This window comes from Hyposmocoma kahamanoa, unplaced genomic scaffold, assembly GCF_003589595.1.
Source record: "Hyposmocoma kahamanoa isolate Upper Pololo Valley unplaced genomic scaffold, ASM358959v1 79, whole genome shotgun sequence".
Classification (NCBI taxonomy): domain Eukaryota; kingdom Metazoa; phylum Arthropoda; class Insecta; order Lepidoptera; family Cosmopterigidae; genus Hyposmocoma; species Hyposmocoma kahamanoa.
Genome location: NW_020653993.1, coordinates 6,528,603 through 6,542,803, shown reverse-complemented (window position 1 = coordinate 6,542,803; position 14,201 = coordinate 6,528,603). Strand labels below are relative to the sequence as shown.

The 14,201-nt window shown below is 37.1% G+C and overlaps 2 protein-coding genes across 2 annotated transcripts in view; both read right to left on the bottom strand.

Annotated features, from left to right (window-relative positions):
• Nucleotides 1-681: 681 nt before the first annotated feature.
• On the bottom strand, nucleotides 682-7,008 carry LOC113233682 (uncharacterized protein DDB_G0286379-like). Its single transcript, XM_026468856.1, has 2 exons — nucleotides 6,921-7,008; nucleotides 682-1,775 (listed from the first exon to the last, which is right to left on the bottom strand). Exons 1-2 carry the CDS (start codon nucleotides 7,002-7,004, stop codon nucleotides 1,230-1,232), a joined length of 630 nt encoding a protein of 209 aa, XP_026324641.1. The 5' UTR covers nucleotides 7,005-7,008; the 3' UTR covers nucleotides 682-1,229.
• A 5,248-nt stretch (nucleotides 7,009-12,256) lies between these two features.
• Nucleotides 12,257-14,201, bottom strand: part of LOC113233531 — a 3,052-nt gene continuing 1,107 nt past the window's right edge. The window contains exons 2-3 of the mRNA XM_026468653.1: nucleotides 13,009-13,086; nucleotides 12,257-12,592 (exon numbers count right to left, since the gene is read on the bottom strand). Of these exons, the coding sequence (XP_026324438.1) occupies nucleotides 12,257-12,592; nucleotides 13,009-13,086 (414 nt within the window). The remainder of the gene's footprint in view (nucleotides 12,593-13,008; nucleotides 13,087-14,201) is intronic.

Below are 14,201 nucleotides of genomic sequence, written 5' to 3'. Positions count from 1 at the left end.
AGTCGTGTGCCTGATGGTAAGCTACACGCCTGTCCATAACAGTTGCAGTGCCCCTCAGAGCTTCAAATTGCAAAGATCTGAGGGGCACTACCACTGCGCCCGTCACCCTGGGATATAAGTTTATAAGTCACATGTGCCTGTAATTTCACCCTTGTAACTGTACCCTTCCAAACTGGATCACAGTAAAGCTGACATTACTGCTTGGCAGCAGAAATAGGTAAGGTGGCAGTACTACCCTGGACGAACTCTTTCATTCAAAACAACGTGCAGACCCTTGCTCCAGAGTCTTGGGCTGTCGCCACTACCATCTATATATATATATATATATATATATGGAATTTGTTTCTTTGTACAAAAACACACATATTTGTTTAAGAAAGCATGTGATGTGAATACTAGAGTCTGCACAAACCGAATACACTTGTACTTGACACTATACTTATGACTGCTTAATACAGTAAAAGTTGCTTAAAAAGTGTGTTGACATATATAATAAAATACCACTTGGGATTAAACTATTACACTTAAGTTTATTTAAAACAAAGCTGTACAAGTAGTTAAATAAAAATATTTTTATGACCTAAACGAAATATTTGACAGGAAATGAGATATAAGATTTTATCTTGACCAAATTAATTTGTAACTTGACAAGTTTGCGAATTTTTTTCTTATTATTGTGTTGTGGTAGTCTGATTGACATTGTACTCGTAACTAAACATTTCCATACTATTTAATATATGCGAAACATGTTTGTACTGGCACCGTCTCTTATGACATCTTTGTTATACCATGTTTTAAGCAAATAAACGAATTATTATTATTTTTATTATTAATTATTATAATTATTGTGAGAATTTCTTAGTGCACCTTAATGGGTGTCGACAAAAGTCTATTTATTATTATTATCTTTATTTTTCTCAGCTTGTTGGCTGGTTTGAACCACACTTGTGAACCGAAATCAAACAAATGCAGCATCTCTATGTGAACGGTGGTGGTGCGTAACACAAGCTTATTATTATAGTAAAAGTTCGGAAGATATTGTAATACTGTATAAAAGAAGTAAAATTTTTTATTTTATTTAGAATGTTAAACAGTTTCAGGTCGAATGTTAAGATATATGTTTTACTGCAAATATGTTTGTGTTTCGGGGGATTATTATTTATTACTGCATAATTAAAATTATTTAGCGCTATATAGAGGAATCACTCAGTAAATGTAATCTCAAAGAATCACCCACAAATAAATAGAAAGCACACAACACCACCACCGCCACCACCACCACCACCACCACCATTATTATTGTTGTTATTGTTGTTGTTATTACCACCCCAACCATTGTTATTATTGTTATTATTATTGTTATTGCCACCCCCACCATTGTTATTGTTGTTATTATTATTGTTATTACCACCCCAACCATTATTATTGTTGTTGTTGTTGTTATTGTTAAAGGCAAGTTTTTTAGCTTTTGCGGTGAGACTTTTGGCCTTAGTTGTATACGCAAATGTGGTATAACAATTGGTTTGACATGTTCTAGAGAACCAACACCTAATAGCTTGCTGAATTTGAGGATCTATGCACAATATGTCGTAAACTGCTTCGCAGGCTTTCGTACACTTTTCTATGGTTCGACACACATCATGGGGATAATAAGGGTAGTAGCAGCCACAAGCGGCGCAGTCTTCTTCGCTGTTAGGATAATACACTCTACTTGAACCAGCTGCACCATTTGCACCACCTGCACTTTTAAGAGATATTTTGTCGTCGTCTGGACTCTGAAAAATTGTTAATAAGTAAGTCATATAATGGCATATGTATGTCAAGTTCAAATAATTGTACTAGCGGTAGTAGCTCAATGGGAGAATGGTTGTTTCTCAAATGAGAGGGCGGCGGTTGGAGTCCTTGTGAACGTTTGTTAAAGTTTGTAGCGATGTCACTCGGTAACAATGTGGGAAAACACCGTGATGAAACCTGCACCTTGAAAAGGTTCACAGCTCCTAGGAAACTTGTGAAGTACTCAATCCGCTTTGGACCAGAGCGTGGCGGTTTGTGGTGTTAAACCCTTTCGTTGCTTGCATTTTCCACTAAGCACCTAGTAGCGGATGCGATTCCTGTTTATTTAAGTAATATGTATCATAGTATTTTTATAATTAGGCATAGCCGATAGTCGCTTACTTAGCGAGTAGCCTCGCAAGGCTGCTAACCGAGGAAAAGCCGACTGAGCATTTGCCTCCCAAGTACTTACTCTAGTGTTGTAAAAAACTCGAGTCCGGGAGTCCACATTTTTGGAGTCGACTCCAATTCACAAAACTCTATTCATGAAAACAGAGACTCAGACCCAGACTCAGAGTTAATGCTCGAGTCTAGCGTCATATATATAACAACTGGTCCCCAATTAAAACTCCTAGCAGCACAAATTTGCTGCTAGGAGTGATAACTTGAATGATTGACATACAATAGTGTGATAATACAAGTTGTAATGGTTAAGTGTGTCCAGGCGTAAATATAATAGATATCAAAAACCTTTAAACTGATATCGCAATTACGTCTCCTAATGATTAAAATGACATCAATAACTTATTAATTAGAAATATTCAAAATTTAGAAATCATTTATTACTACGCCACAATATAAAAATACCCAGTAAGAAAGATAAAGGAAAGATGAAGCAAAATTATGACAAAATATTGAAATAAAATAACAAAACAAAAACATGAAATAAAAATAAAATCATAATCAACAACAAAGCAAACATTAAATATTTTACATTAAAACAATTAGAGTGAATGTCATGTGTGCTGCTGTGGCGTATGTAAAAGAATCCCACGCAGCTATTGTCACCGCCCCGAGAAAAGGCTGTGACGCTGATTTTCAGTAGACCCTAAAACCAAGTGAGTACCAGACGTGTGTGTCGAATTTTAACGTGAAACGCTCCCATATATTTAATATGATTTTTTTTATTAAAGACTAAGTGAGCATTTGACCTCCATCTCACCTGATGGAAAGTTATGATGAAGTCGACGATGGAGCATGCGCACCTAAATAATACCTATTCAATCTTGTCTTGAAAAGGTCTAAGTTATACCGACCAGAAAACAAGTCTGCAGGCAGAGAATTCCACTTCATAGCTTCACCATATAAATATGAAAGCGAAGCACTTCGTGTGAATCCTTGGAATATCCACAATATAGGGATGTAACCCCAGTCTACGTCTGGTCCTTCGAAACTTCCATCGAAAGGGGAAGGCGGATTTAATTCATGCAATTCTTTCGCACACTCTCCGTGATATCCTGTGTAATACCGATAAGCAAGCGACTTTACGGCGGTGTTCAAGGATCTGCAGCTTCACCTCTACTAATTTCGAGTCAACTATTAAGTCTATTGGCTGCGCTTTTATTGAATTAAAAGTCGTTACTATCTTAGCACGAACTCAGATTTTTCCGGTTCTATGTAATACGGTTCATTTTGCTTGGGCCGAGCAGCAGGGTCACTGGTTTTATTTCGGAATGTATTTTTTACAAACGAAATTAAATCCATTTGAAAAACGTGTCGCATACTATACGTGCTCTATTTACTTCAGTTGATATTAAAAATAATCATTTTATATTGAATACAGCGCCTATTGAATACAGCGGTTTTCTTGTAAAATTTCGAGGCAAGTTTGTGTTTTTTTTCTACCGTGGATAATTTATAAGAATAGTGTTTTCACACCGTATGGCAATCAGTGTATATCTTTATTTTACTGTGTATATATTTTCCAAAATGGTTGATTCAATGCTTTCACTGTATATGCGGAATCCACCAAAGCCATTTGCGGCTGTATAGACTCTTAAACACAAAATATGTCACTATGTTTTTATTCAGTTAAGTAGAAGATAGTTTTATTATTTTATTTATATCAGTTTCGTTATTTGTTAACTTATTGTTGTTCTACGCCCAAATTTTAACTCAGCGCCCAGTTATTCAGGCGCTCACGAATTTCATCGGTCGGTTAAGCGTGATGAAATTCGTGTCGAATAAATGGGGCCTAAAGCCTCTACGAATGTCATATTAAATGCATGGGAGCGTTTAACGTTAAAATTCTATTATATATATTTCTGGTTTTGTTTTTAAAATGTTATTGATGTCGTTTTATTCATTAGGTAATGTACTTTCGATATCAGTTTAAAGGTACATTATGCATTGAGGGAGGTACATAAGAAATTACTAACGAGAGTTTTTAAAAGCCTGAAGCCGAAGGCCTAGGCCTTTAATGACTCGAGGTTTGGAATTTTTGGCGCCCGTGTTACATACAATGTTTTTCATCACACTTGCGAGGAAATAGATACACCGATAATTTATCTTGTATGAATAAATACCGTATCATAACACAGCATTTACCGATTTTGGAAATGGCGGGTTTTTTGTTCTTTATTTTAAACAGATTGCCAGTTATTCTTCCATAATACAACTCGAACTAAAATGTTATAAAAGGCACAGACGCATACCAAATGCTCAAAATTGCTGTACATTTAGAGAACATATTTCAACGAAATCAATCAAATCAGACTGTTGTGTGAAAAAAATCAGACTGATCTGAATCTAGCAGAAATAAACTTGTTACAATAGTTCGCCGGAAAAATAAAACTTGTAACCCCCCCCCCCCCCCGAAATATAAAAAGAGAAATAAAAATGAAGATTAATAAAAACAAATCTCCAGGATACGACCTTATTTCTGGTGAAATTCTACATAATCAACCTCGAAAAAGTTTTTTTTAATATGGGACGAACAAGTCTTGCGCCTTATGGTAAGCTCTATGCCTGTCCATAACAGTTGCAGTGCCAATCATAGCTTTAAATCGCAAAAGATCGTTCCTAAATTGAGAAATAATGATCCAGGTAAACCGCCTCATGGTGTCACGTCTTACAGGCTTATCTCACTATTACCAATGATGTTAAAGTTATTTGAAAACCTTCTCCTCAAGAGGGTGATACCAATACTATATGAAAATAAACTTATACCAGATCACTAATTTGGTTTTTGAGAAAGCCACTTCACTATTGATCCAGTGCACAGAATAGCCAATACCATAGAACAGGCAATGGAGGAAAAGAATGTTCCCCAATCTTTTTAGATGTTGCTCAAGCTTTTGATAAAGTTTGGCACGAAGGCCTAATATATAAACTAAGAAATATTCTTTCGTACCAATACACAAACCTCCTGGAGTTCTATTTAAGCGGTAGGTACTTCAGAATCCGACAAGAAGACGCATATTCAGAACTATAAAAGAAATAAATGCTGGAGTGCCACAAAGAAGTGTCTTGTGTCCAATTCTCTATTTTTTATATACAAGCGATATACCAGATGACAATACTGTTACTACTTTAGCGGGTGACACAGCAATTATGGCTGTACGAAATAACCACAAGGAAGAGGTCAGTAACGTTCAAAAAGCCACTCATCAATTCCATGAGCGGATCTAGAAGTGGCGAATAAAACTACATGAAACCAAATCAGTGCACAGTGACTTCAGTTATAAAAAAAAAGACTACTGTGCACTGTACATTGGAAACAAACAACGCCAAATATCTTGGTATGACCCTCAACGTGAAGCTACCCTAGAAAGCTCACATCAAGAACAAAAAAGAAGAATGGCATACGTTTCAAGAAAAAGTATTGGCTATGCGGCTAATGCTCTACGCTATCTGAGTGCAGTAAATAAATTATTGTATAAACAGGTCCTTATACCAGTGTGGACTTACGGTATCTAGCGTAGGGGGCGTGCCGCTAAAAGCAACATACAGATAATACAACGGTTCCAAAATCAAATATTGTGGGTGCTCCTTGGTATATACGAAACGATGATCTGCATCGCGATTTGGATATAGAGCCCGTTGATAAAGTGATAAAAAACTATGCCGTATATATTAAAAGATATTTTGTCAATGGACCATTTCTTTATATAAGTTACTTGTATGTTAGGAAATTATGTTAAATTAAAATTGTTTATTAGTCTTGTAAAATGGCTAGATTGTAATTAGTTATAAGGTTTTTTCTTTCTTCTTCTTCTTTCAAATATACGTTCAGATTTTTCGAACCTAAAAACTTATTTGGCGATAATGTAATAAAAGGCCTATGCGCATAATTTAGAACATTACGATCGACTTTGCCTGCATGTTATGGTACTGTTTACGAGCAAGTGTGATGAAAAGGTTTTTGATATCTGTTATATTTACGGAATAATTGCCTGGATGCACTTAACGATTACACTTTAGTTTCCACAACATTAAAGGCTGATTTATGTTACACCGTGCCGGGGCCAGCCCGTGCTCCGGTCGTGCGCCGGCCGTGACACGGTCAAATATTCTATATATGCCTTTGAATGAATATTAGGTTAGACCGGGCGGAGTCGGTGTCACGACCGAGGCACGGTCGGGGCATGGCGTCGAGTGTTTTTTCCCGCTTCCATCCCGGCCCGATCGCGACACGCCGTAATATGAATTCATTTGACGGGCATTAGTCAACGTGTAGTTGACAGTGCAAGCGCAAAATGCTCTCGTAATCTAATAAATCTTTGCAGAACGTGGCGAATTCTCTTTCGGATTCTCTTTTTCTCCAGACAGGATGTACACACTATCTTCTTTTTCTAGTTTCAATTTGTGTTTCCAATACTTCGTGATCAAGATCTATTGCAATAGCTGGCAACTCAAGTTGTGAAAATTGCATTAATAATTATACCTTATCATCACTCAAGAGAAAAATAACAAAAAAAAAAACCCGGCCGGCACACGGTGGAATTGTGAAGGCCGGCCCCGGGACGGTGTCACATGCATCAGCCTTTATAAGTATGAAAATATAGCCATAGCCATCAACACGATAAAAAAATTTTACCTCTAAATTTTTGTCGGTTATGGAATACTCTGTATAGTTTATCACTTACGTCCAAATCCTGCGTTTTTACTCTAAGTTGATTCATATCTTGCAAGTCAAGGAGGTCTGTTGGCTCCATAGATATAGAATCCATGGTTGGCTCCAAGTACTGGGAAAAAAAGTTGTATAATTTAAGCAGGTGATCCATTGATTTCTCCTCCCGAGTTCGCAATCCTGATTTGGTCGTAATGTGCGCATTACTGCGTTCCTATTTTGGAGGGTAATGAGGGTGCTGTTGAAATTACAGGCGCACGGGATTTGTCAACTTAAGGCGGTCCCTCACCAGGAGCATTTGTTTGTAATGTAACAGTTCAGATTCGAGCATTACATCAGTGAGTGAGGAGAACCGAGCGTTGCAGTCCGCAACCTGTAATGATACAACTTGTAACATTTACAAGTGAGTGAGTTTTCTATAGTTGATATCTTGTTTTTAACATATGGTCCAATTAGATTTATTAAATGCTCAATATCCGATGAAGACATTCTTACAAATAATTTTTGTTTACTTATGCGTCGGTTGATTCTTTCTAATATATCCAATCCGCCTATATCACGCCGAGCATGAAATAGGTTGTGAGGCCTATATCGCTTCTTTTGCTTTTTTTGACGTAAATAACATAGTTGAATTAATATTGCCGCGCTCAGAACCACGACAGTTTCGTCTGACATTGTAAAAACAACTGATTCGTCTACAGGCGAATGTTAGTGAGTAAGTGAGGCAATATTGTAACGTAATGCTCAAAATCGAATCTTGAATTGTTACATTACAGGCGAATGTTCGTCAGTCAGTAAGGTAGTATTGTAACGTATTGCTCAAAGTCGAATCTTGTATGTTGCATTACAGGCGAATGCTCGTCAGTGAGTGAGGCAACATCATAACGTAATGCTCAAAATCGAATCTTGAATTGTTACATTACAGGCGAATGCTCGTCAGTCAGTAAGGTAGTATTGTAACGTAATGATCAAAATCGAATCTTGTTTGTTACATTATAGGCGAATGCTCCCGGTGAGAGACCGCCTTTTTGTGTCACGATGACAATGTAGGTACCTCAGATTTTTTTTTATTAAAGCTTTGACTGGCACTGGAGCTGCTATGGACAGGAGGGTTGCTTGACCAGACGCACAACTCGTTCGTCCCGTCACTTCGCATTATAAAAAAACTTACCGATGTCGTCATAACAATTGCTATAGTACTCATTAAAAAGAAATTAAAACCAACAAATAAACTCATTTTATTAAACGCAGAATAAAAATGATTAATAAATTCAAATTAATTAAACGTGTAAAATTATTTAACACGCTTTCCTGCAAATCTGGAAAACTAAGTTAAACATGGATATAACATGATGGATTAATTGCCTCATTAAAAATAACAAGACTGATATTATTATATTAAACGATTTACGCTGAGTATGAAACCAAAACGGTCAAAGTTAAATATACTGACAAAATGACCAAGTGACCGAAAATTGGGACATTTTATAGAATGCCTAATCATTTTATACGGCACCTACGCCATGAAAGGAATATATTTATTATATATTTTTTTTAAATATTGTGAGTTCTGTAAAAGGCCCATAAATGAATTAGGTTATGAATGAATGACAAACGTTCCTTAATTAAATCTATAAATGTAATTACGTCAACCTTACGCAACAGCAACGTGCAGATAGAAGCACATTAACACTCCCAGCGCCATACCACAAACGACTTTTCTGAAATAGCAGACCACGTGGGCGGCGTGCATGCATGTTCTTTTTATCTGAGGTAAATTTTAGCCAAAGCGATACACCTCAAGTCCTTTTTGTCTCGAGTACATTTTAGCAAAAACGATACACCTTAAGTCCGTCGATACACAGACGTAAGTCAAAATACAACTTTTTGCTTTCTAACTTAATTTTTTTTGTATATTATAGGTTCCATGTTTGAAAGTAAACATAACAAAATGATTTTTTAACTTTTAAACATGGAACCTATATTATATGCATAAAAAAAGATAAAATTAGGTTAAAAAGCAAAAATGGTATTTAGATTTACAACAATTTACGTGGGAGGTACCGTGTTTGTCCCTAGTGAATTTTAGCAAAAGCGATACACCAGTTATTTTTAAGTGGCGTAAATTTTAACCAACACGATACACCTTAAGTTCTTTTTACTTTGAGTAAAGTTTTTAGCAAGTTAGAAATTAGTCATCTGAATTGAGAAATGGAAAAATATTTTACTTTAAACGCAACCACGTTGTAAATCATCAAATGGCAGTTAATTACTATATGGTTACTATGGCGCAGAGTTAAGAGCACATCAAGGTAAGATTAGATAAGATATAAGAACGAAGTGTCAAGGTTGATATGCCATTGGCTGTACTTCTTCTTCTTATTGTATCGATAGCATATACTATTGTGGACCAGAAGTCAGCTACGTCGCAGACCGCGGCTCTATCAGCCATTAAATCCTCAAGCGTTCAGGTGTTAGGGCACTCAATACACGATATGAGATGGGCCATCGTTTGAAACGTATAGCTATATATAATTTCTATATTTTTTTATTTCATCATTATATCAGCCGGAAGCCGTCCACTGCTGAACATAAAAAGATTGCCAGACTAGTCGGTCGAAAGCGACGTGCATCTATCGGTTACCCGCCGCCCTCACCAGGTCATCAGTCCATCTAGTAGGGGTCTTCCCACTGAACGCCTTCCGGTTCGTGGTCTCCATTCATGAACCGTTCTGCCCCAACGGCCGTCAGTTCTACGAGTAATGTGCCCACTGCCACTTCAACTAGCTAATCCTTTGAATTACGTCGGTGACTTTCGTTCTCTACAGATCTCCTCATTTCTGACTCGATCACGTAGAGAAATACCGGGCATTGCTCGCACCATAGCGCGTTGAGCGACTTTGAGCTTCTTATGAGGCCTATTCATAGTAAGTGACCACATCTTCGAGCAAGTTGTCAGGGCCTATAGTCGTTCGACAGTCGAATCCCACCCGGAGATTAGAACCCCTGGTGCTAGGAGCTTCCACGACATCCGTCAGCGCCGTGGTTGCTACTAGCGCCACTGGGAATTTGAGAATAATTTTCTGTGGTAATCATTTGGGGGGTTACACCATTTGCTCGTCACGCTGATCCATTGCATGTTGGCGGGTCACCAGAGCCTCGTCGATAGGAGCAGGGTATACCACGTGCAGGAGAGGTTGATTATTGAGAATTTGAAATGAAAAAATAATGTGATTAATTGTAATACAAATTTGGGTTTAGGGTTAGCAAAAAGGTGTTTGGTGCACATTTTTCTCTGAGAAGGTTTAAACACTTTTTGCCGACTAAAACTAAAATTACTTTGGCCCAGAGCATTCTCCATCCGATACTGGACTATGTTGATGTTTGCTACCCTGATTTGTCAGTTATCCTGCTCAATAAATTGGAACGGCTCCAAAATATATGTGTAAGGTTCATCTTCAGACTATGTAAATTTGACCATGTCTCCCAATTTCGCGCACAACTTAAATGGCTATCCATGAGAATTCATATTATCCATTCTATTCTATCCCTTTACGCGTTTTTATCTTAAAGATCGCTTTACTTTCCACTCTTCTACACTCTGATATTATGATATTAAACATCCCCTCTCATATCTCTAACTTTTATTCCAACTTTTACCGTTTCTGCGATCAGACTGTGGAATTCTCTCCCTGAATCTGTTCGACGATCGCCTTCTCTTGATTCGTTCAACAACGTGTCAAGGATCACTTCCTCATCTCCTAAGTTTCGTCTTCACTGCACTAACCTTTCATTTATTTCCCATGTTCATATTTAATTTTTTTTCTTATATATCGTATATTTAATAAGTATTTAATATTATTATTAATTTATTTAAAAAAATTGTATGTATACGTCTATCCATTTATATATTTTTATTACTACTTATCATTTACTGTACTCATGATGATATTCTTTGGTTGCACCCTTTTTGCAAATCTTAAATTCTATCCTAAGGTTGCCTGAAAGAAATTGCTACAAAGCAATAAAGCTGCCTGTTGCGCATATTTTACTATTATACTTAAGTTTCTATATTGTGTTTTAACTCAAGTCAAAGTCAAACAATTATTTATTCCATAGGTAAAATTTTTACACTTGAAAACGTCATTTTTTAAGCTGATGCTCGTTCACTACGCTGACCTCCCTGAGAAGAACGAGCAAGAAATTAAGGATTGCTCCTTTCAAATAAACTTAAATACACTTTGAATCATAATTGTATGGAATCAAGACTCATGTCGTCTTTCATACGGAAAGATCTAACAAATGCTCTTCAATTTTGTAATATGACTTTTGAATTAAAATACTTTTGATGCAAGTTTTAAACTTAGAAAGTGATTAATCTTAATATGTATATGTTAGGATAGGATATGAGTATGCGTGATCAAAGCTATTTGAAGAATAAAAAGCTGTCGTAATGAGAGGACCTCACAGGTTTTATAAAGGTCATAGGTCGGGTATCTGACCAACCCACCTTGAGTATCGCACGTTGAGTGCATTCCAGCTTAAGTAGATGCCGATTGGCGGAGCCACCCCAAACAGAGATGCAATAGGATGTGAGGGACTGGCACAGTGCTAAATACACAATTCTTAAAACTTTCACATCTGCTACGTGGCGAAGACGTTTAAAAATGAAAATCAATTTGCGTAATCTCAGGGTCAGACCATCAATATGATAGCGAAAGGAAAGTGTGTTATCCAGCTGGACACCCAGATACTTCACACAGTGTGTACGGACTAAAGACGGACAGGAGCAGGAATCATGTGAAAAAGATGGACACGAATGTGCAGTTATAGAGAATGCAGAGGAGGATGATTAACCACGACTTGTGAGTGAAAACGTGAGATACATAGTTTTTCCCATGTTGAGGGTGACGAGGTTGTGAGAAAGCCATTTGGAAACGGAATTGAAACCCACTTGCGCAAAGTCTAACACGGAATTCCCAGGAATCATCATAGAGAATTAAGGCGTTTGAATCATCTAGGTGAGAACCATCCGAAATTCCCCACCTGAACAAATTGGTCTTACTCTGACCAACCTGTGTGCGAAGCCTTTTTAACGACTTCCAGATCGGTCATGGCATTTCGTGTCCAGGTGGGAGACTCTCAGAAAGCGGGACAAAGGTAGATTGTAATCTTTCGCACCAAAGGTTCTACCCCACCTGAACTGGCTCAATGCTCAGAGGATCGCCACATTTGACGAAAGCTGTATTGACCACATTGTTTAAACGCTAGTACCATAGCTGGTATTAGAGTGGGGACGTTGGATGTGTTTCGGGTAATAAAAAACAAAAACGCATCAAAACACCAAATCCTTTATACACAAAACTTTAATCTGCAAGTTATCCTACAAAATGCATAAGCTCTATTATAGACACCATTGGGGCATCTTCTTTGTGAGCAAACAGTTGAATAAGTGGTTCTACAAGCTTGCTTGCACTTCCTGGCGTAGCCTAAACCTGTGTTCGGATCCCAGCATGAATTTCTGAGCATACTGGCTTGAGACATACTGTCTAAAGGATTCGTAAATTCTTCACCAACTTCTCCGCCTAAAGTATACTCATCATCACCTTGTAGAACTTCGTTCAATGGTCCGTTAATCGGTATTATGTCAGTAGAATTGGTGTTGTCATCAATTATTCTTTGAAAATACTGTAAAAATACATTTGAATTGTAAACCATTGGAATTTGAACGTCTTATTGTAATACATAGAAGGTAGGTAATTTAAATCAAATAAGTAATATGTCGTAAACAGAAAAGGGCAAATGGGTATGGAACATAGTACATGTTTATTGAAACCTGTCGTACAGCACTATTTTCTAATGTCCAAGATACGTTGCTATTTGAATTGCCGAGGACGAATCCTGTTTATTGTATCTCACCCACTTTCCTTTAATAATAAAATGTTAGGGTGCGTACGGATCTGCGCCGCGAACGCGCAGCATGTGTGTTGTACGCGTGCTGCATGCTTGCAGCTCAATTCTGTGCTGACAAGCAAGCATTCAGTGGGGGTAGTATTATGATTTATATTGGTTTTCTGTAAATTGTATTTGCTACCAATAAATACCCGAGGATGAGTTCCGCCATACAGTGACTCTACTGTATTTATTGTATTATGGTTGATATGGCCCGCCGCTTCACCTGCCTGCAAAAATAATAAGAAGGATGTTACAGTTTACACCATTACGCCTTTGAAATGACGTAATATTTACAATTTGAGAATTAAATGGGTTTAAAAATAGAGTCAATTGATCAATAGTAAGGACGTACTTAAAAGTATTTAACAAAAATTAGACAATTTTTATGTAGTCTTATAAGGACAGAAAGGCAGTGGAAGATCTAGTAACAGTAGAGCTGCTTGTCAACGAGTTCGTCCAGGGAAGTACTGCCACTTTACAGTAACGTGCGCATTACTGCGAGGCACATGGGACTTGTCAACTTATGTCTTAGGCTGAGGGCATAGTGGCAGTGCCCCTTAGATTTTTGTGATTTAAAGCCACTCAAGGCTCTGCAATTGCTATGGACAGGTGTGTTTGTCGCTTATTTATTTATTTATTCGTCCCGTCGCTTGGTATTACCGTTCAAAGTAGGAATATAGTAATGCTCACATAACCGCTTGACGGCAGAAATGAGTAAGGTGGCAGTATTTCCCGGACGAACACTTTTACAGGGAGCTCTACTGCGACTAAAATACTGTACTAGTTATTAATAACGTCCTTAATTGCTGATTTTGATGAGTTCCCTAGTTTTAATAATAATAATGTCATTTTATTTCAGGCCATAAGATAATGGTGTTAATTATAAAACAAAAGTTTAAAACTATTTTTTTTGTATATATGTTACCCGGTAACCACAGACATATGTATATATCTAGATAGACTTTTGGTAGATTTTTTGTACCCGCTATGACGTCACAAGAATTATTTGGTGATGGAAACCTCCTTCCGCTCGCTCCAAATCGAATGATTGAACGGAATACGCGTAAACACAAGTATTCCATTCAATTAATCGATTCTAAATAGAATATTTTTTGTTCAAGTTTTTGTTGATTACAAGTACTTAGTCGTAATATTAGTATAGTAGAAAAATATTAGAATAAGATAGTTAAGTACTTTATTTTACTTGTTTTTAAAAAAATTTGAATACTTAAAAAAACTTGGCAAATAAACTTACGAGGTCGGTTTTTTTAGTACTCTATACTGAGCTGTTATTGTGTAAATAATAGGGGTTAAAGTATGAAATTGCCGATTTGTACTGAAA